Here is a 21367-nt window from a genome sequence, read left to right as displayed (position 1 = left end):
TCTTCTCTATATATCTATCTATCTACATAACGTCTGTACAGTGGTCTATATCTACCTATATCTACCTACCTTCTCTGAATAGAGAAACAATTAAAGTGAAAAGAAACATACCCTGAAGTCTGAAGAGAGAGAGAGAGAGAGATTCGAACCTCCTTGGAAAAGTAGATGGTTTTTCGTGAAATTATTTAGTATAAACATGATCAATGTGAGTAGAGTGAGTGAGCGAGCTTGTTTTATTTATGGCTCACAATTTTCCAATTTAATTCAATGACTTCCATGTTGAGGACATTATCAGATTGTTGAGGGCGTTAGGAGATGGATTAAATCTCACATTAACAATAAAGCTTCAAGACAAATAAACAATCAGTGTCAAACGCAAATCATCCCAAAAAGAGTTTCAATTTCCAGTGCAAAATTACAATCTCTACTCTCTGGTACATCACCAAACGACGAAAATTGACCAGTAGAATAGATTCGCTACAATTAATAACAACCAATGTAGGCTACTACTTTATTGTTCTACATATTTACTAATATAACCACATAATAGTGAGATGTACGTTATGAAGCTTGACTATCATTCGACAACGCAGAATTCGCTATGCTTTTGCAGTACTACAACGTTGGCAGATCGGTTTTCAACAATGTAGAAATATTTATAAAATATTTTTATAATCTCAGTTATAAAAATTATTATTCAATTGAAAAAAAAGTTTTATTTTGTCACATCCGCATTTATTAGACATTAATACAGAACTGCAGTTTCGTGTTGGAAGCAACATATCTTCAGCTGTAATGATGATGTTGGTTTCAACACCAAACTGCAGTCCTGTATTAACGTCTAATAAATAATGTAGATGTGTCAAAATAAAACTGTTTTTTCAATAATGGAAAAATTCCACAATAACAATTCGCATTCTACAAACTTATTATTCAATCATTGATCATCTATTCTCTTGACGAATACAATATAATTGATTATTTAAGTATGAACAGTTAATATTACATCAGATAAAACTGTATCAGCTATCCTCTATAGACGGAAGTGGCAAGGCAGAGAATCGGCAACGCTGTTCTCCTATCTTTCTTCGCTGCCATTAAACGTGGACCTCACTATGGGCACTGACCTTGATAAGTAGTGTGCTATCTTCTTTGTTATGATGTCATTATTTGGAGTGACGAATAGCATTGGCCTGTATTTTGGGACGTTGCTGTTCTAAATGTGTCCCTAACAACACACGTGTCCTGATGGGATGACCCCACGCATTCATTTGACAGCACATCTTTCGTTACATTCTTGGCCAACCACAATGTTTCGTTTCAATTCACACGGCTCCTACTACTAATCGGTTCTGTTAGCCAATATAGTCCAGTCACTATATACAGTACATTGCTGCATGCAATTTATATTGTAGTTCTGATTTTTTAATATATTATTTGGGTACATAAGAGAAGTCCAGAACCAATTTCTTCATGCAAAATTTCCTCGTGATAGATACAGAGTGGCCCAAAAACCTCGTATTTTCGGCTCATTTTCCAGTTTTCAGCTATTTCTGTCAAATCTCGTAGTCGGACAGAAAAATTTGTTCTCGCCTTTTTTTTTTCAGATTATGAAATTCTGAATAAAATGAAATCATTTGGAACTCTCTATCTACAATGAGTACTGAGTTATAATTTTTCAAAAATGAGTGAAATTTGAAGAAAAAATAATTTTTGATGAATTTTAGTTTTCGATCAACAATATCTTCCGATTGTTACCATTTAGATGTATAATTCAAAATCCCTCTGAGTTTATTTTTGTGCTCTACAATCTGAGATCAGGTAGAGCGCTCTATCTCATGTAGATTTTCAGTTACACCTGACAGCAATGCTCCTTGTATTGTGAACAACACCTAATTTTCAGCTTCAACCATCATCACCAACTACATTGTCCTCACATTGATATTTCGCACAATGACATAAGTTCATGAGATTATGTTCTATGAGAATCACCCGTTAGATGCAATTTATTTCAGTATTTCCTAGTGGAGAGGCGCGCTTAAGGACACCTAAAGGATCAAAATTTCAAACTTTTACGCAATGCTCAGATTTCATCGTACTACACTTCATTCTTCTCGGCTCGTCAAGGCGGTCCAAAATCATGCATGATGAGTCAAATTCGGTCAAAAAATGGAAAATTTATTCTTGAGTGTACTTAAGCCCATATTCCAATACACAAAAAATTGCCAATTTCTGTATTCAAAGCTGCATGTCTTGTGAAATACTTCTGATAAAATTTCCAAATCTAGTGAGGATGTGAAAATTGTCCCTGTCAAAAGTGATTCTCATAGAACATAATCTCATGAACGTATGTCATTGTGCGAAATATCAATGTGAGGACAATGTAGTTGGTGATGATGGTTGAAGCTAAAAAAATTAGGTGTCTTTCACAATACAAGGAGCATTGTTGTCAGGTGTAACTGGAAATCTATATGAGATAGAGCGGTCTACCTGATCTCAGATTGTAGAGCACAAAAATACGCCTAGAGGGATTTTGAATTATACATCTAAATGGTAACAATCGGAAGATATTGTTGATCGAAAACTAAAATTCATCAAAAATTATTTTTTCTTCAAATTTCACTCATATTTGAAAAATCATAACTCAGTAATCATTGTTGATAGAGAGTTCCAAATGATCTCATTGTATTCAGAATTTCATAATCTAAAAAAAAGGCGAGAACAAATTTTTCTGTCCGATTACAAGATTTGGCAGAAATAGCTGAAAACTGGAAAATTTTGCATGAAGAAATTGGTTCTGGACTTCTCTTATGTACCCAAATAATATATTAAAAATCAGAACTACAATAAAAATTGCAAGCACACCCCCTTTTTCATGTCTATACTGACTGGACTAATATTTGACAAGACATTATTTCCAAGATATTCCACTGAACTCAGAATTTTCGCGAGCTGTGAGAGATTTATTAAATAAAGTTACTTTTCAATATTTTCTTATGTGAGTATGAATTAAGTTGGATTTCTAGCAAATATTGTACAAGGATTTTCAAAAATTTTCCAAAAAATTTTATTTCTCAAATCTTTTAGATTTATGAATTAGACGAAATATTTTGCATTGCTCCAAAGTCAGCAGATATGAATAAATTTCTTAAAAATTATATTAATATTTATAATATAAAATTATATAATAATATATAATTATTATATTATAATTATATTATATAAATAAATAGTATTTGAGTGTTCAATTATCGATAATTACTAGTACCCTTGTAATATTTAAAGATTAAACACGACTGACACCTTCATTAATGTCATCTCAAGTGTCCTTTTTCAAATAAAAAAGAAACAACTTTTAAAAAGTAGTTTGAAGGTGAAACTTTAGATTTAGCATCAATTGAAATAAACTGAAATACTTAGAGTTCAAGAATAATTTTGATATAAAAGCGTATAACTTGGAAACTTCAACTAGAAAATATATTGACAAGCACATCAACAATTCAAATTAGAAAAACTATTATAACACTGATTTTTGAGTGACAAGAAGCTTAGCAATGATCCAATGATGGGGAACCTGTTGCCAGATCATAGTGCGGAGCAGAGCAGAGCAGAGCAGAGCAGAGCAGAGGAACGTGGTGCTGGGGAGTAGTGCTGTGCTAAAGTAGGCTAAAGTGAACCTGCAATATCAAAAACTGGTTCCGGGTGGTCTATTGTGCACAGTGCACATTACGGGCCAACCAACCTGTTTTGCTATCATATTATTGACCAGCATAATAACCACTGGGCTAATACACTTGTCGGTCTTTACAGGTTCATTCTTGGGCTTTATAGATTTATACCCACCTTCCAAACACATATATCACAAAATTCGTATTTATAGTCATTTTTATAGTCCATAAGTTATTTGATAAAATATTTTTTTAATTAATAATTAATTCATTTGGATTGAATAAGAACGGAACTAATATTATAGAAATAAATATACTTTTTCAAGTCTTATATCACCACATTGATTACTTTTTCTCAATAAATGAGAAGTTATACTTGGATGAGTACCTAAATGTTGTTCTGAAGAATAATCTAAAACTAATGTAAACTATGCAACTTCAATGGCTGAATAACGACCTTTCGAAGTTTCAAAATTAATCAATTATACGAATAATATCAAGTGTTATCAGGCAGTTAATTACACTAGACGTGTAGTATGAAATATCTTTGCATTCTGATCTTCAAACCATTCTCCATATTTACAACATTTTGACTGATTATTCAACTTTAGAACATAAATTATGGAACAGATTAGGTAGGATCACTTGATGGAAAATTAATGATCACCCAATATTACCAGGAACAAATACGATAATCCAACGGTATCTTTAATCTATGATATTACTCACCATAATAACCTCACAATATTATTAATTCCAGATATGTGAACATTATAGCTATCCATACTCAAAGGTACATTTGGAAATATTGTAATTGAAAAAGAGGGGGCGATCTTTAACAAAATGTGAGAAATAATGGCTGAATACAGAATCCCATAAAATAATCATGTCAAATGTACAACATTAGCTTTTATAGTTAACTTGCATCACTTGTAAACTACACAAGGACCCAAATCACGTACAAGAAGCGTATTGCGTAAAATAAAAATAAAAAAGCATTCGGTCACACAGCGGTTTGCGTGAATCACGTTTCCACCAAGACAGAACCTCTCTTTTTATTTGTCTCTCACTGTCACTCACTTCCTATTCATCGATCACTCCTTTTCACTCTCTCTCTCCCACTCGCTCTCTCTCTTTGTTTTCCCTTTCACTTATTCATCAATTAACACTGCCCAAGTAGGTTAAGGTTGTTAACAAAAAAAATCACACCAAAGCTGAGCAGAGTGTGGATCGAAACCAACTGTCATAGGTAATCTAAAGGTGGCTTGACGGAGAAAGAGAGACAAAACGAGAGGAATAGAGAAAAGGAAGGAGATAAAATTGACCTGAGAGTGAGATAATGTTGGAAAACGATATTGTGGCGCTCAAGGATTAAGAAGAACATAATATAGAAGATTAGGAATGGAAGGAAAAAGGATGGAAAGAGAAGATGAAGAATGGGAGACGAAAGAGGATGCAAATGGTTGAGCTGACAGCAAAGCTGAAAATAAAGATGGTAATAGCCAAGTATCTAATAAAAAAGGATACAAATTAATAATATGATAAACAAAAACGATTAGTTGAAAAAATTGTTGTAGAACTGTGTTGAAAAACATGGGATGAAAGAGAGAATGAATAAGATGGCTATGAAAATGATTGGCTTCTTGATATTGTTAGTGGAAGAAACATGATTGTCAAGAGAAACAGATAAAATAGTGATTGAAAAAGTATCAGAGAGAGAAAAATTCAAAAGATTGTTAGATACATCTATTTTGAAGGATATATGTCTGAAAATGATACAATAAAAAATTCAAGGATGAAGAAAAATTGAGGAGAAAAATAAAAGTAAATAAGTTTCTGAAAAAGAGAAAGAGAGACAAAAGATTGAAATGATAAACTAGAGGCAAAGTGTGTGAGTTGAGGAAAAGAGTGCAAAATGTAGAAAGTTTCCAAAGATTTTTAGTTTGGAGGAGAATTAGGAAAATAGAAAAACTGGATCAATAAAGAAAAAAGAAGAATTTAATGAGAGAGTGATTGAGAAGGCTTACAAAGGCTCAACTATTAGTGAGTGAGCACATAGGTGGTAGATTTAGCATTTACCTCACGCACGCCACATTGAGGGAGAGACGATGAGTAATCAGTAGAAAAAGAAAGGGAATTGAGGAAGAAGTGCGAGGAAGAAGGATGGAAGATGACCGAGGCCTGTGCGCTGTGCCCCAAATCGCAGCAAACACTTTCCCAGCTCGTTTTTCTTTGATGTGATGAACGTTGCTCACTCAGTGCTCTGCTCACACAACTCAAGGTTACGTCGCTCCAATCCAGCTCAAGGATTATCCCATCGTTCACGATTACACTATGCACAATATTCAGTGCAGTGTACACTACTACATTCTTCTTGTTAGATACAAACTGTGTTTTGCTGTTTATTTAAGACCTTCTCTTTTGACTTCAAAAAAATTGAATCACTATGATGCACCAAATCCTATGAAGCTATCAACTACGGTAATTCCTTGCTTTTCAAATTAGATCACTTCATTCATGTGTATTAGAAGTATTTTTATATTAATTATACTTATTATTACATTACTATGGAATGAGATTATAATATAAGATCCTATCATAGAGTTCATAGGATCTTATTCCAATAGTCAACCCATTCTATCGTTCGTCTTGATTTTCCAATTAAATTTTTTTTTCCTACAGTTACCTTGAAAAGTGACCATTCCTGCACTGATTACAGAACGCAAATAATCACTTTTCCGCTCTAGTGCGCAAAGTATCACTTTGCGTACTCCAGATTTGCAACATGGCAACACAAAATAGTTGGTGGGTTATATGGAGGATTAGTGCATGAAAACGAAAATTAAGTTGGTAACAATGACTGTGGTTAGATTTAGATGAGAATCATTTCAATGGCTACCCTACATTTATGATAAAATCTTAATCTAGAAATCCAAAACAAGAATAATGTTCATCTAAATCATAATTAAATAATCATCATTTACGAATTCTCATCATTTAATAATAAATAATAGGTCTTTTCTATTGATAATTATTATTTTAATTGCAAGCAATGAGAAAAGTAGCAAATATACATTATAAAATTCGAATTTTGAGGTTAAATGATTACCGTTCGATATTCATATAAATAGAAATAATAAAAAAAACATAAGAATACTACAATAAATATTCTCTATTGTCTATGTTATTTTTATAAATATTTTTCAGTTTACTTTGAGTATTTTTCTCGGTAATTTGAGCAAAAGTCTAAATTTCTGAATCCGGTTTCAGTACTTTTTAGCTGGATGAAACAAACTTAGGTACGATTCTTCCCGCTAGGTCGCGCGCTAGTCAGTTCAGCCATCTTGCAGCCATCCCAATCAGCTGTTGGCATGTATTTTGAATGCGAATTTTTTGTTCTATCTGTATTTTTTTCTGATTCTTCAATGAATAATAATGAGAACTTTGGCTGAGAATTTTCGACTTCAATTGGATTATTAATTTTTAAAGGAATTAAGGTTGTTATTAATAACAGCAAGGCTTGGACATGTGGTGAGAATGAATATGGAAAGGACACGACTTAGACTGCTGGATGGACGAATGATGGGGACGAGAAAGAGAGGAAGACCGAGAACGAGATGGATAAATGATGTGATAGGTGATCTGTGTGTGCTGGGCGTATCCAAAAACTGGCGGCAAAGATCCCAGAGAAGAGACGATTGGAGGCATTGTGTTGAGGAGGCCAAGGTCCACCCAGGACTGTAGAGCCAACTAAAGTAAGTAAGTAAGTATTAATAACAGCATCACACACACAAACATTTGATGGATTTCAGGCATCATTTTACCCATAATCAACCACTTCTCATATTCAATAGTAACTGTAGGAAAAGTTTAATGTGAAATACGTGAGCAAAGTTCCTCTGCTGCACTCAAGAAGCCATTCCGCCCTCGCCTTTCTTTCGGTGCAGCAAACTGTCACTTTGCGTACTAGTTGCACAAATAACTATTATCGAATACGTTAATGTTTTTTAACGTTTTTTGATTGATTTCCCGATTAGGATTTCATCATAATCAAGAGATACAAATTTGTCCTTTTCCAAGTTGTTGTGACACTCAAAAGTCCTCAATAACCAACAAGTCCTCAATGATAATAATGATATTTAATTTTATTGAAACCTCAATAATAATATCTGAATTAAACTTTTCAAAATTGGCTCTATTTGACAAATTTGGAATTCCGTTCTTCCTTTCTCAAGTCTATGCTACTCCAATTTTTATAATTCGCGCCCTCATGTTTATGTTAACCCAGGCTTCAAGTCTGAATGTGAGGTTAATGAAATGAGGTGAATATATTAATATAAAGTTGTGGTTCGTGGAGAAGCTACTGGGTTAGAATTAGAAGCTACATTGCTGAGAAACTGAGTTATATTTTACAGTGGATTCATTGAAAGAAGCGATTCAGTTGTCAAAGAAAATAGATGTCATTTATGATATGTGATTGGTCGGACATTCTGACGCAGTAATGCTTAATATTACAGGTATACAGTATTTCAACTATCAGATGGGAGATTTACTCGAACTTCATCATTGAAGTTCCTATCATTGTTCTCATTGATAACTTTACAATTGAAATTGTAAATAGATTTTTCAAGTGAAGCTTCTCTATAAATTTGGTATATTTCTTGATAAATACTGTAAACATCTTGCAATAAAATTGGATAATCATCCAATAAATATATTCGCATTGCTATTTTATTTATTGGTACAGTAGTCCATCCATCTCGCTTGTACCAAGACCTTATAGTAACCAAGTTATCGAGGCTTAGTCGTTTCAATTCAAGTAAATGCTATTTTTAGACGAATCTTCATTAGTTTTTTTCTAGTTATATTTTATTCAGTATTTTTGTTGAATATTGTTTTGTTAATAAGGCTAAGGAAATAATATATATATTCAAAAAAAAAAATGTATCGTAAAATGAATGTACGAACGCTCTTCAAACCATAATAAGTCACCTCATTATTTTAAATTTTCATCTCAATAGAAAAGAGAAAGCTGTGATCAAAAATACAACAGATTCAGACATCATGTGCCACCACAACGGAAATATATGTACAATAATTTGCAGTGAGCACGGTCTGTGATTTGAACAACGCGTATGACGAAATAATACAGAAGGTTGGATGGTTGGACACATACAAAAGCATAGCAGAGATCAATGATCACTGCGGCGATCTACGTTATGATTGCTTTGCGTAAGTGTCCTAAGACTACTGAGCAAATCACCGGTTAGGCGAGAGACAACTAGTACAACACCCACACTTCTGTTATCTACAAATACAATACATACAAGAAAAACTATTTGCAACGAATAGTATTTTCAACAAAGCTCACCTCAATGGCAAATAAACTTGATCACGCACAGCAACAAAATTGGAATTTGATATGGAACACTGATACATAAAGTTCAGAGTTATTTTCATTTGGAATCTATTCTATTTCACAAGGCGATCACTACATTTCACTTCGGTCCAATCGAATTCGGACACCATACTGTAGATAGAACGATATGATGGCTTTGGCCCGAATTATGAATCGGCTTTGGTCACGATTCTCAAATTTCAAATAATGCAACTTTTACAAATTAAGTATTTTTAGAATTGTATAAGTTTGTCCATGGTTTTCTCCAATCATTAAATCATATTTGGTTAAAAAAGCTACAAAACCTATAGTTAAGATTTGTTAATTGTGAAAAATCTTTTTTTACTTATTTGATTATATAGAAGATTCGAGTGGGAGAGAGGGCTGGCCGTGTCCTGCTAATTCCTCTCTTTTTGGTAGCCAATCAATACATTGAGTAACATATTGTATAGTATAGAGTAACATGGACATTCAGAGACCTTAATCAATATTGTATCACAAAGAAAGGACGTTACAATAATCTTGAATTTGTTATTGGATATTTACTTCTACGTTTACTACAGATTACCAAAGATCCACAATGATCTTTGGTATCCGGTATCTAGTTGTTTGTGGAGAATTGCGGTTGTAATGACATTTTTTTATTCAATAAGGACAGCTATCACAATATCACCTTCACTAAAACACAATAAAAAATTACTACTATGGTGCCGTTCTTGAACATTTTATCAAAACCAAAACTCCTTCAAACGTAATAGAGTAGCCCCAAAGGCTGCCAAGAACAAAATTACATACCAAAAATTTATGTAAATTAATGAGAGAGAAAAAGCATTATAAATAGGGAAAATAAACGCCAAAACTAAGATCTTCAACACAATTTAATGAAAGTGAACCTGTTTACTATTTTGGCAGCCTAGCAAATAGCTTTGAAGTTGTTCATCATGAATGAACAAGTATGAGAGGGGTTGGACGTGACAGATAGGAGTGACTACTATCACAAGGAAGAAAACTGAATAAATTAAGAATAAATAAGCGTGCACAATTTGAGCTTCAAAAGGAGCGCGAATAGTATGAAGATGAGTGTTTAAATATGGGAAGGGGGCACAGCGGGGTGTTGTAAACAAGGGAAACGGAAAATTGGCAACACTGGACACAGTTATCAAGTTGCGTAACTGGCAATGAATTGCGGCAGGCAGCCCAGCCAAGCCACGTGTGCGCTGTTGCCAAGTTTCATTCTAACCCGCTCTCTTAGAAAATTTGCCAATATTATTTAGACCTATTCACTTTGAAATAAATAATGCCTCCACTAAAAATTAACATACAGTAATTGAATGTTAATTTGTATTTCGTTTTTGGCATAATAAATAGATTCAATTCAATTTCCAGTCTTTCAATTTACAATGAGAAAATAATATCTGATTATGAAAACAAATTAGTAGAACAAATTGGGAGGTATTTAGTAGAATCTTTAGGAATTTCTAGGGTAGTCTGTCCAAGCACCCCAATTATATTCTAAGTGTTCCGTTCCATAATATCAATTGAAGAAAAGCAACAATTATATTAATCCTACTATTGTATAATGCAGACAGCTATTACCCTCGTTTTAAGCCACAATTAGTGAATAAATCATCATCTATTGATGATAACTGGGAGTTCTCCAAATTGCAATACAAATAACAGAAGTACAACGTACTACTAGTGATAACATCAACATCACCACCATTTCCGATTATTATATTCAGGAAGGACATCAGACCTTTGTTTAGAAAGGGCTCGCAAACTCGCAATGCATCATAATTAATATAGACAAAAAGTTCACAGTTGTTTCTAATTTTTCATTTAAAAAAATATTTTATTCTGCTATTATATTCAATCCTGTTTCTTATTCTCAGCTGAAACAAGTCTGTTTTGAAACACATAATAATGGTAACAAAATTTTAGTAAATACATGAATATAAAGGAATATAGCCTATTATATGGGCTATAATGCTTGTTGTTTCCATACCTGTATGCATTTTTGTAAATAGAGAAATAAAATAAATAAATAAAGAGTGAATTAAAGATTAGATAGCTTCTAATCTGAATGAGGAGAGAGATCCGCAATACAAAGTTGATTTTTATGATGACTATTCAGTCCAAGAGTTTATCAAGATGGAAGATGCGTCTTATTTGTTGCATGCAAAAGAAGAGCAGCACAAGAGTAGGGAACCAGTGGGAGAACTGCCACCATTGGATGGCGGCGATTTGTAGCCAAATAGTCCTCACACGACATTTGTTTATTGCGATTTCAGACTTAGATCCCCAACCACACTTCTTCTAACATACACAGCACACAAAATGAATCGTGTAAGATGAAAAAATCAGTAATCGTACAAGCTCATCAGTCATCACATCAAAGGCTCAATAGTTATGTCACAATATGATAATATATATATTATATTTTGATGAATTTATTTTGTTCAAGAACCACATTTACTTGTACATCTGAGTAAAATGTTGAAGATCGACTTGACAAGATCGACTGGAGACTAACAAAAATGAGGTATGCCTGTGAGTGAATAGCTAGCTAAGTGGCACCACCTACCATATAACTGGGCCTAATTCACTCACATTCACCAGGTAATTTGAAATTCGTTGTTCCAAAGATATTATTAGAATGCTTGGTACCAGGAAATAATATTGAAATATAGTAAAAGAAAACAAATAAATTGAGAAATAGAACTGAATTATGCATTTTTCAAAGTGCATAAAGTAGTAGGTTGAAAATCATTATATTAGATTAAGAATCATTGAGTTGCAGATTGTATTTATTACCATCAAGCATCATGATGGAGGTAAAACATGAATTTTTCAAATTTAAAAATGAAAGTGAAAGTCGTCAATTCAATAATAAATTAGGATATGAATATGAATCATTGACATAACATGCTTATAAAATGATAAAATATAAAAATTTTACTACTCTCTATTAAGTTGAAATGGAAAAAGACAAATGAAATTGTAATACTTAATCAATTATTGAAAAATTGTATTGATACAAGATTTAAAATAGAATTATTGCAGATATTATTTTTCTACTCTTATCAAGAGTATGTATATATGGATCAAAATTAGTGGAAACTGAGAGTGTTAGGTTTTATAGCTTCAAATCCTGAATCCAGGAAGATTTCAGAAACAGCCAATTTTGGTGTAAAATCCCACTACTAGAGTATGAATTTATTGTAATTTTCCAGTTAGTCACTGAAAAACCATTCACTAATTGCTTGATTGAATCATTTGATTGGATGGTGTAACTACAACAGATAAAATTGGATCAAGGTTGAATGAAAAAGTAAACAGCAACATTGAACCAAATACGATCAAAGAGGTCATAAAAATCCACCGATGTTACGTAAATTGCTAAATTGCCGTTACATTGCTTAATTTACGTAGTAAATTGAAAATGAGCTGTGAAATCTAGTCTAATAATAGATTGCTGATTAGGTGCTAATCACCTCTTTGCAATACAACTGATTTATTAATAATCTGCATAACCGTAGAAACCAATCAAAAAACAAAACAATTGTTGAAACAATGAAAGCTTCAAATTTTGTGACAAAAATACATCTTCAGCGTTGTCATTTATAACTGATGCGTTTAATTTCTCTTATTACACCGGGATTCTATTAAGAAAATACCGGTATGCTACAAAAATGACCAGAATATAGTATACAGAGTGGGTGAGAAAGTCCGAGAACGGCTTAATATATCATACACAAAGGTAATTTTATGGTGGATGTGATCGGGGATCATTCTCAAATTGAAAATACTACTTTACTATGACTTTGAAAATATGGTCCACCATCTTGGATCCGCCATATTGAATGCAACTTTTTTTTTAAATAGGAAGGTGGTCATGCAATACATGATTTCGATACAAAATTTCAAGAAAAAATGAATGGCGAAAACCACATATCGATATCTCAAACCGTTCAGAAGATATTCACATTATTAATCAATATCATGCATATCAGAAATGAAATACATGAGTGGTATTGATTAATAATGTGAATAACTTCTGAACGCTTCAAGATATTGATGTGCGGTTTTCACCATTCATTTTTTCTTGAAATTTCGTATCGAAATTATGTATCGCATGACCACCTTCCTATTTAAAAAAAAAAATAAAGTTGCATTCAATATGGCGGATCCAAGATGGCAGACCTGATTTTTGAAGTCATAGTAAAGTAGCATTTTCAATTTGAGTAGGATCCCCAATCATACCTACCATCAAATTACCTTGGAGTATGAGATATTAAGCCGTTCTCGGACTTTTCACCCACCTGTATATTATGAACCAGAATGTTCATTGCATACTTCCCGGTGTTAACCTGCGAATGTACATTCTATACTCTCTGGTGTTAACCTGTTACGAATTTCACAATGGGAGACACACTTTAACGGCTTATTTATTTTGTATGAAAGAATACCTAAAAATGTTGAGGTTAATCACGTCTAAATAATGAATAGGGAAAATGTCTTGAATTAGTACAATGAAACAATTGTACAAGAAATTATCATATTCATCCGTCTGATAAATCAAATCATATAAATCATAAGAATTTTATCATATAAATGTCTATAATGCTGACACAATAATATCGAGGTTTGTGACAGGATAATGTGAGGAAAGATGATTAGATACAACAACCATAGAGTGAAGGGATAGGATACCTTGATTATTTGTTTCCGATACAACCTACTGATCTTGGATGCCCGCAATCACCGAGTGATTTGAACAATTATTATGATAGCAAAATGTAGAATCAAGAAGACACAGTCAACATTTCAACGGGAGAACCAATAGCATTGTGTTCATTTAATCTAAGCGACTTTGACGACTCTGCCTGCTAGGACAATCACTTCTCGAATTTACACATTAGTTGATTGAATAAAATAAACAAAATATAGCAGGACCAGGAATAAAGTTGGCAAAATGAGCAACTACAGTGCTGTAATTAACTATTGAAAAATTGGAATCATTTCCGCAGTAGCAGAGAGCCTGAAAACAAGTGTGAATCTGTTTTTGAGTACAGTGCTGAGTATTTTCAAGTGTGATAATTTTGAAGGTCAGTGAGACTCATTCATTCATAGCGTCGCAAGGTCACATAATTCGAGCCAGTCATAGGCTACTACACAGTCGTAAGTGTGACCCTCTTATCATCAGTGCTCTGATAAGTCATAAATAATTCGACCATTAGTAAATTTTTACGCAAACATAGTTCTCAGAATCTTTTACGTCATTTTGGAAAAAATGTTGAGAGAGACTCATCTTCACAAAAATCGACGTTTTTAGAGAAAAATTTTTGAGTGCCTGATTTTGTTCCATATTACTGTAATCAGAATGAAATAATCGGTTTATAATTTATGTATTGATTTAGTTTTTTATAGCTAGAGACACAATGAAGTAATGATCCACCACTATTCAAACTAGAATATGTTCAGCTTCTTAAAATGTCTGTACTGTTACTGAATTTCACAGCGAAAAATTCAAGAGCAAGTTAAAACAGTTGAGACAAAATTATTCGTTCATCTGAAGGGAAGTCATGAAATCAGTAATTGAGTGAGAGATACTGCACTAGTGATAAGCTCTTGCAATAAGACTTTTCAACTATTGGCTATCCATACTATGATTTTTTATTTACTACTAGTTGTGGCTATCAGTATATAAATTTATGGCTATACAGTATATTTAACATTATTGTACGACAACAGTTGACTCATATTTTATTCTCAATGTATTGTTGAGTTCTGTGTAATATCAACGGTTGATAATTCAATAAAGTATATAACAAATTTGGTGATGGACTATTTCAACAAGTATTCTTTGGAATTTCTATTCACATTATTATTTGATTCTCCATATTCCTCTAATTTTGTAACAGTTTGTATTTGTCTTCAAATCCTTATACTGTATAATAAACATCAACCACAATGGGGATTGGTGAATGAAAAATCAATAATAGTTTACTGTTATGTGTATTGAAATTCTATCATCATCGTTTGGCTTTCTATCAAATTCTATCAATGGTTTGGCTTCATACCACATTATTTTTGCTCTCCAATCTATTAAATCAGCCTTGGAGAGGACTTTAGTCGTAAAGTAAGAACTCATTTACTGTACTGTACTGTACTGATATTATGCAACCATGAATGGATATTCATTTATTATAACATTTACAACAGACCAAAACCTCCCCTCTTATAAACTAATATTGTAGTATAGACCAAATCCAAAAATGTATGTCAATTTCACTCTACAGACTTCGGAAGAACAATTAACAATGAATGATAAAATGTATTGTATTTAGTGTGTGTGACTAACCTTGAGGTCCTTGAAGAAGACGGAATTGCGGGCCCAGTCGACCTGCGAGAAGAGGTTCTGGTCGAGCACCTTGCACATCAGCTCGAACAGGTCGACCTCGCACTGGTTGAACGTCTGGTTGTGGAGGAGGTTGTAGAGGCTGTTCTGCCACTCTCGGTCGTCGACCGCCTGCACAAAGTCCCTGATCATCGGCGACAGTTTACACGAGTTGGGGGCGGCATTCGTGGACGGGTCGAGGTGATGGAAGGCGGCACTGGAGGCGGAACCACCTTTCGAGGCGGCACTTGACCACAGTTTCGCCGTATTCGAATTTAGGTTGGAATTTGAATTTGAGTTGGAATTGTCGGGTCCGGAGGCGGTGGAAGCACCGGCGGGTGCCGCCCCCAGGGGCAGAGGTTGGCCGCCGCCTCCGGCCGTCGTGGCTGAGCCTAGGGTGCCGCCTCCGCCTCCTACTGCCGCCTGGCCCAGTGCAACCGCCATTGGCGACGGCGACGAGTCCGGTGATGACGTCAGTGATGACACCTGCACAAAAACACATCAACAACAAATAATTAACAATATACTCTATTGAAACTAGAAGACTTTCACCCGGCTGCACAAAAGTGTGTTGACTTTTAATCCAGATTAAAAGCCACGAGAACCAATCAGAGAATCCTTTCAAAAAACAACCTAGAATTTTTCTTTTTTTTGTGTAGTTGAGAAGTTGATATTGTGGTAATTATTCATATTGAATGAAAAAGACTAAGAAATTGTTAAAAAACCAAAGATTTATTGATACTTAGAAACCGGTCTTTCTAAGTATCAATAAATCTGTGGTTTATTGACAATTTCTTAGCCTTTTTCATTCAGACTAGAATTTAATGGAATTTAATCATGACTAAAATTTAACAGGCATATGTGCAACCGGGCCTGAAACTCATTAATGAACTGTACTTTAAAATATAAAATTTTATATTATTTTATTTACAGCTTTTCTATTGCCAATTCGTTCAATTTATTTCTCCCTCATATTTATTAATCTTCTAGTCGTGACTATTTTTTTCTGACGTTAGTCGTGACCCTGGGTCTCAGGGACCCGCTTCTTTCATATTGAATATTTCAATATATTTAAAGATACAATGTTATTCTTTGATTCTAAAGTGTTCAAAGGTTATTGATGAATGCAGTGAGCACTTATGTAAACCGATCGAAATCGATCATTATTATAATTATAAAAATAAATTTATAAAACCTTGCATTTTCATTGTAGTGAAAAGTAACGTTTGGTTATTATTTTATATAAAGTTAACAGAAAGTTATAGTGTTGAATACTATGATGGATCTTACATGCAACACTACTAGAAAGATAGGAAAAAAATTGGAAGGTCATAGTTCACTCTAAGGGTAGTTTTTACCCCACCCTCGAGTTCATGTCGCCCAATCTTTGCAAAACTTATGAAATTATAGTGATGAACACTATTATGAAACCTAAAACCTACATGAAACACTACTAGAAACATGAAAACTATATAGTCATATAAAGTTCACATTTAGGGGTGGTTTAGTATACTTGGGATCACATGAAGTTCATTGGTTTCACTATCATCCTACTCAGGGTCAGTATCCTTATCTTGAACTAGGAATTTATTTTTATCATCACTAAGTTCATTGAAATAGAGATCTAGAAGTCAATTTGTACATTCTTCGAAGTCTCTGTTCAAAATTTACATGTTGACTTCTTGAATCCAATTACTATTGCATAAAAATGTGTATTTGAAAAAAAATTAAAAAAGTTACGTTAGTCGAGACCCTTGAGTCGAAGGGACCCAAATGCGTCATTTCACGAAAACAACAAGTCACAAGCACTAACACTCTACATCTACATCAAGTTTAAGTGTCTACTGACATGAATTTACATGGGTCACAATAGACAGTAAAGCAAACGGAAGCAAAATTATAACTAAAACAAAAATTGCCCGGGTCCCTGGGACCCAGGGTCACGACTAGAAGTTTTTGAACATATATGTTTTATTCTTATATTTAATTGACTTCCAATTTGCTCCATGATATCTTCATCTGAACCCTATTGGCAGTTCTTGTTAAAACAAAAACTGGAATGCTATTGGTGGTTCTTGGTGAAACGTACAACCATTGTTTTATTTAAGCTATTATGTGAATAAATACAAGAATGTGGAAAGTTTAGGGTGATTTTTCAAATTATCCTTTTTTCGATTGAGTCATAGTTATCCAGTCAAATAGACTGATTGATGTCAAATAGTCATCCAGTTAATAAACAACTCAAGTTCACTTCCCATTATTGAAAGAAATTTGAAAAAAATCCTGATAATTCATGCAAAGATTTTCTGGAGCTTGTTCTGACCCTAATTACTTTTGCCATAATCTTTTGTTTCGATTGAAGATTATATTGGGAAGCTTTATATTTAAAATTTATAGAAATAGACAGAATGTAGGTTATTAAATAATCAATAAAGATGCAGTACAATGTGATTAAGTGAGTAGGTTTTTGATTTTGTATTCAAATTTTTCAAATAAGTGCAATATTTTTAAAGTTTTTGATTTATTGTGATACATTCTGTGATTTATTTAGAGTATAACATCAACCTTCAAAATTCAAAATTTTCAATTCATTATTCCTGGACCGGAAATCAAGTGACAAAGCAGTGTGTGATTACATAACCCTAACTTTTGGACAACTTTAGCATTTTATCAAAATTTTTGGAGAGAAATAGTACAGGCTCAGCCTAGTTTTTCCTCCAATGTCATAATTGTATTATGATTATAGTGTTTTATACAATAAATGAAATGAAATGATGTAGTCAATAACAGGAACCTGCAAGATGTAACCAAAAATATGTAATACAACATGCATGAATAAATTCTTCTTTTGTTTTGATTAAATTTCTATACACTAAAAAGAAGAAGAATCAATATCAAAAACATACGTGCAAATACCCCTCCATGATAGCAGTTTCCAAAAAGGGATGCACTTTCTCGAAAATTCAATTTAATCCATGTGATTCACAAGGATACACCAAATAAACCTGACAGAGCTGTAACAGCTGCAATACTGAAGAACACATTGGTGACTAGCTCCTTGACACCCATGCATTCAACCGGCGAGGAATGCCATGAGGTCAATGACACTTGGCAATTGGCCAAACCTGGTTGTGGTGGTGGGGGAAGTGCATGTTGGTGCCATCTACGCCATTATTCCTCATCACAAAGTGCACTCAACTTAGGAAAATATTATTTGACACCCTAAACTCACATTAGCTTTAATTAAAATATTTCATCAAAAATGGAAAGGAAGAGGTTGTTACTTCCGATCCAGTGCTTCTCTCAACTTTTCCCGGTTCCAGTGTTTTGTTTACACAGAATAGCAGGTAGCCCCCCCCCCTACCAAAATTTGTGACTTATAATGTATGTTTTATAATGACAGCAGATGAACATTATTACAATATTGTAGCAAAGTGGGATATTATAGGAAAGTGGGATATTATAGGAAAGTGGATATTATAGGAAAGTGGGATATTATGGGAAAGTGGGATATTATAGGAAAGTGGGATATTATAGGAAAGTGGGATATTATAGGAAAGATGCAATTCGAGAAACATAACATGACAATGAATGAATAACGTCAGTTTCAGGGTACTTCACGCTCTTGGTACAAATATGGATTTGGAAATTTCTAGGATCAATCCCCAAATCTTCACAAACTGATAACTTTTTATAGAAACAAGTACGTACCTGAGGTATTTGAATTTCCTGTTTGATGTGTAGCTGGCCGAAGGCGGCGGGCGTCTGGTAGGTGAGTGTGAGTGCGGGCGTGGGTGCGGAGGTGGGGGCGGCAAGGGAGGCGGCAGTGGCCGCGTACTGCGAGGAGGCGGAGCCGGCTCTGAGTGTGTGCACAGCCATTTGTCGTTGGCGCATCATTTGCAGCTTGCGCGCTCGGTCGCGTTTGTACATTGGGCCAAACTTGTTGCGTCCGCCTCGCATCCGGTCGGCTCGTACCGCTACACAAACCGCACAACACAAATACTATTAGACATTTTTGTTGAATTGCATAAAATAGTATCAGATAACACGTAAGAAATTGTTTATTGTATAGTCAAAGTGCAAGATGACTATTAAAGGTATAGGCCTAAATAATGTTTGGAATAATTAATATAATACTAGAATATTGTCTAAAAATACATCACGAAATTATTAAAAAGTTACAAACATGTTTCAACACCTATGGTGTCATATTTAGTGTAATTCAAAAAGATTAATTCATTCTACATTAGATTAGTACGGACCATGATATTTTGATGTTGTTTATAATAGAATTATGTTGAGTGTTGAAATACAATTAAATTGCGGCTTATACCTATTTGTTGTATTTCTGTCTACTGTATTGTAATTTTACTGTGCAAAATTTGGAGATCTAAATCATTCCCGTTTTTCCGGTATGCAATCCACAAGATTGACATGTTTTGATGCGAACAAACGAGCACACGAACAAACACAACCCTACTCTCTCTTATTATATAGATAGAGCAATACACTTGGATCAGAACTAAAACTACTTATCAAAGCCCAAACAATAACCTTTCATTCCAGAAATGCTCCTTTCTAACATTACAAGGAATTCGTTACAAAGACAATATGCAATAACACAACAGCAGTACGACAAGGACTGACAGCTGATGAAATATAAAATGAAAGGCCAACAAACAAGGGCACTGGGCAGGAGCAGGGTGCGGCGGCCCTACATTATAATTTCGTGGTTTCATGAGTTATAGTTGACTTGCTAAAGTTTAATACTTCTGGTAAGTTTATTGCATTGTTACCAGCCACATGGCGTCAAACGCGTACAAATTAACTTTGATGGCTTGGTGGCTCACAAAGCTGACGACAACCAGAACTTTGACCAAATTCAGAGAATTCAATTTTTCGATTTAAATAATTTTCCATGTTTTAATAGCAATATATTGATATAATGATAGGGTATTCTTCCTATCAGATTTATTTCACTCCTTTAAAAAAGTAGGTAGAAACGATTTAATTTTATAGAAATTATTGAACTTTGAACAAACCTCACGAAAATGTCAACGATTTTAATGATTTACCATCAATTGATGACACTTCTTTAATCATCTTCTAGTAATAAGACGATCTTCTATTTGTACTTTTTCAATGTTCTTCTTGGAGTTCTTTCTTCATCTTTTAGTATCACTACAATATTATTTTTAATATTCTTTTTGTACTTCTTCTACCTTTCTCTGGTACTTCTTCAATGAATGGTACTTATTCTCGTACTGTACATCTCCAAACACATTCTCCTGTCTTGTAATTCTCAAATTTTCGTCATGCACTTTTTCAATGCGTCTTCTCATTGCATCTCCACGACTTGCGTCTTCTATTTTCATATCGTAATTAGTTTATTTTCTTCATGCCCTCCTCTTATATTCTTATAGTAATTCTTATATTATATTATAATATTATTTTCTAATTCTTTGCTATTTCTCTTGTAGGTTTTCATTCTTCTCAAACTTATTCAAATTATAATCCTCTGCCTTCTTGAGCTCTTACAATCTTCAAAGTGTAACTCTTCCTGAAAGAAGCAACAGCCACATTGAACTGGAAGAACACCTTTCTAAAAGCCAGCGACCTTGACAATGAAAGAGCAGCCGCATCAGGTTGAGAGCCGTGGAAGAGAAATGCAACGAAAACTAAATGGAGACAGCAGCAGCAGCAGCCATAACAATAATTAGGAGCGTGAACGACAGGTTGGAAATAGACTGCACTGCGCTGCAGTGGGAATTGAAGCCGGTTGCAGCATGGTTACATAAAGCATAATCAACAACAAACACACTTTCACTGCCATGCTACGACCATAATAATAATAAAAGCCTTTCCAATTTAGCTTGAGACTGGTTTGGTTGGGAGCCGGTG

General features: G+C 33.9%; 1 protein-coding gene across 1 annotated transcript in view; it reads right to left on the bottom strand.

Moving 5' to 3' along the window:
* The window catches only part of LOC111049553 (nuclear hormone receptor FTZ-F1-like), a 242115-nt gene that overhangs the window by 28888 nt on the left and 191860 nt on the right, over nucleotides 1-21367 (bottom strand). The window contains exons 6-7 of the mRNA XM_039430756.1: nucleotides 19178-19443; nucleotides 15431-15952 (exon numbers count right to left, since the gene is read on the bottom strand). Of these exons, the coding sequence (XP_039286690.1) occupies nucleotides 15431-15952; nucleotides 19178-19443 (788 nt within the window). The remainder of the gene's footprint in view (nucleotides 1-15430; nucleotides 15953-19177; nucleotides 19444-21367) is intronic.

This window comes from Nilaparvata lugens, chromosome 6 (assembly GCF_014356525.2).
Source record: "Nilaparvata lugens isolate BPH chromosome 6, ASM1435652v1, whole genome shotgun sequence".
In the NCBI taxonomy this organism is placed as follows: Eukaryota; Metazoa; Arthropoda; class Insecta; order Hemiptera; family Delphacidae; genus Nilaparvata; species Nilaparvata lugens.
Note: the sequence above shows the minus strand (reverse complement) of the source record. Positions and strands in the feature narration are given on the sequence as shown.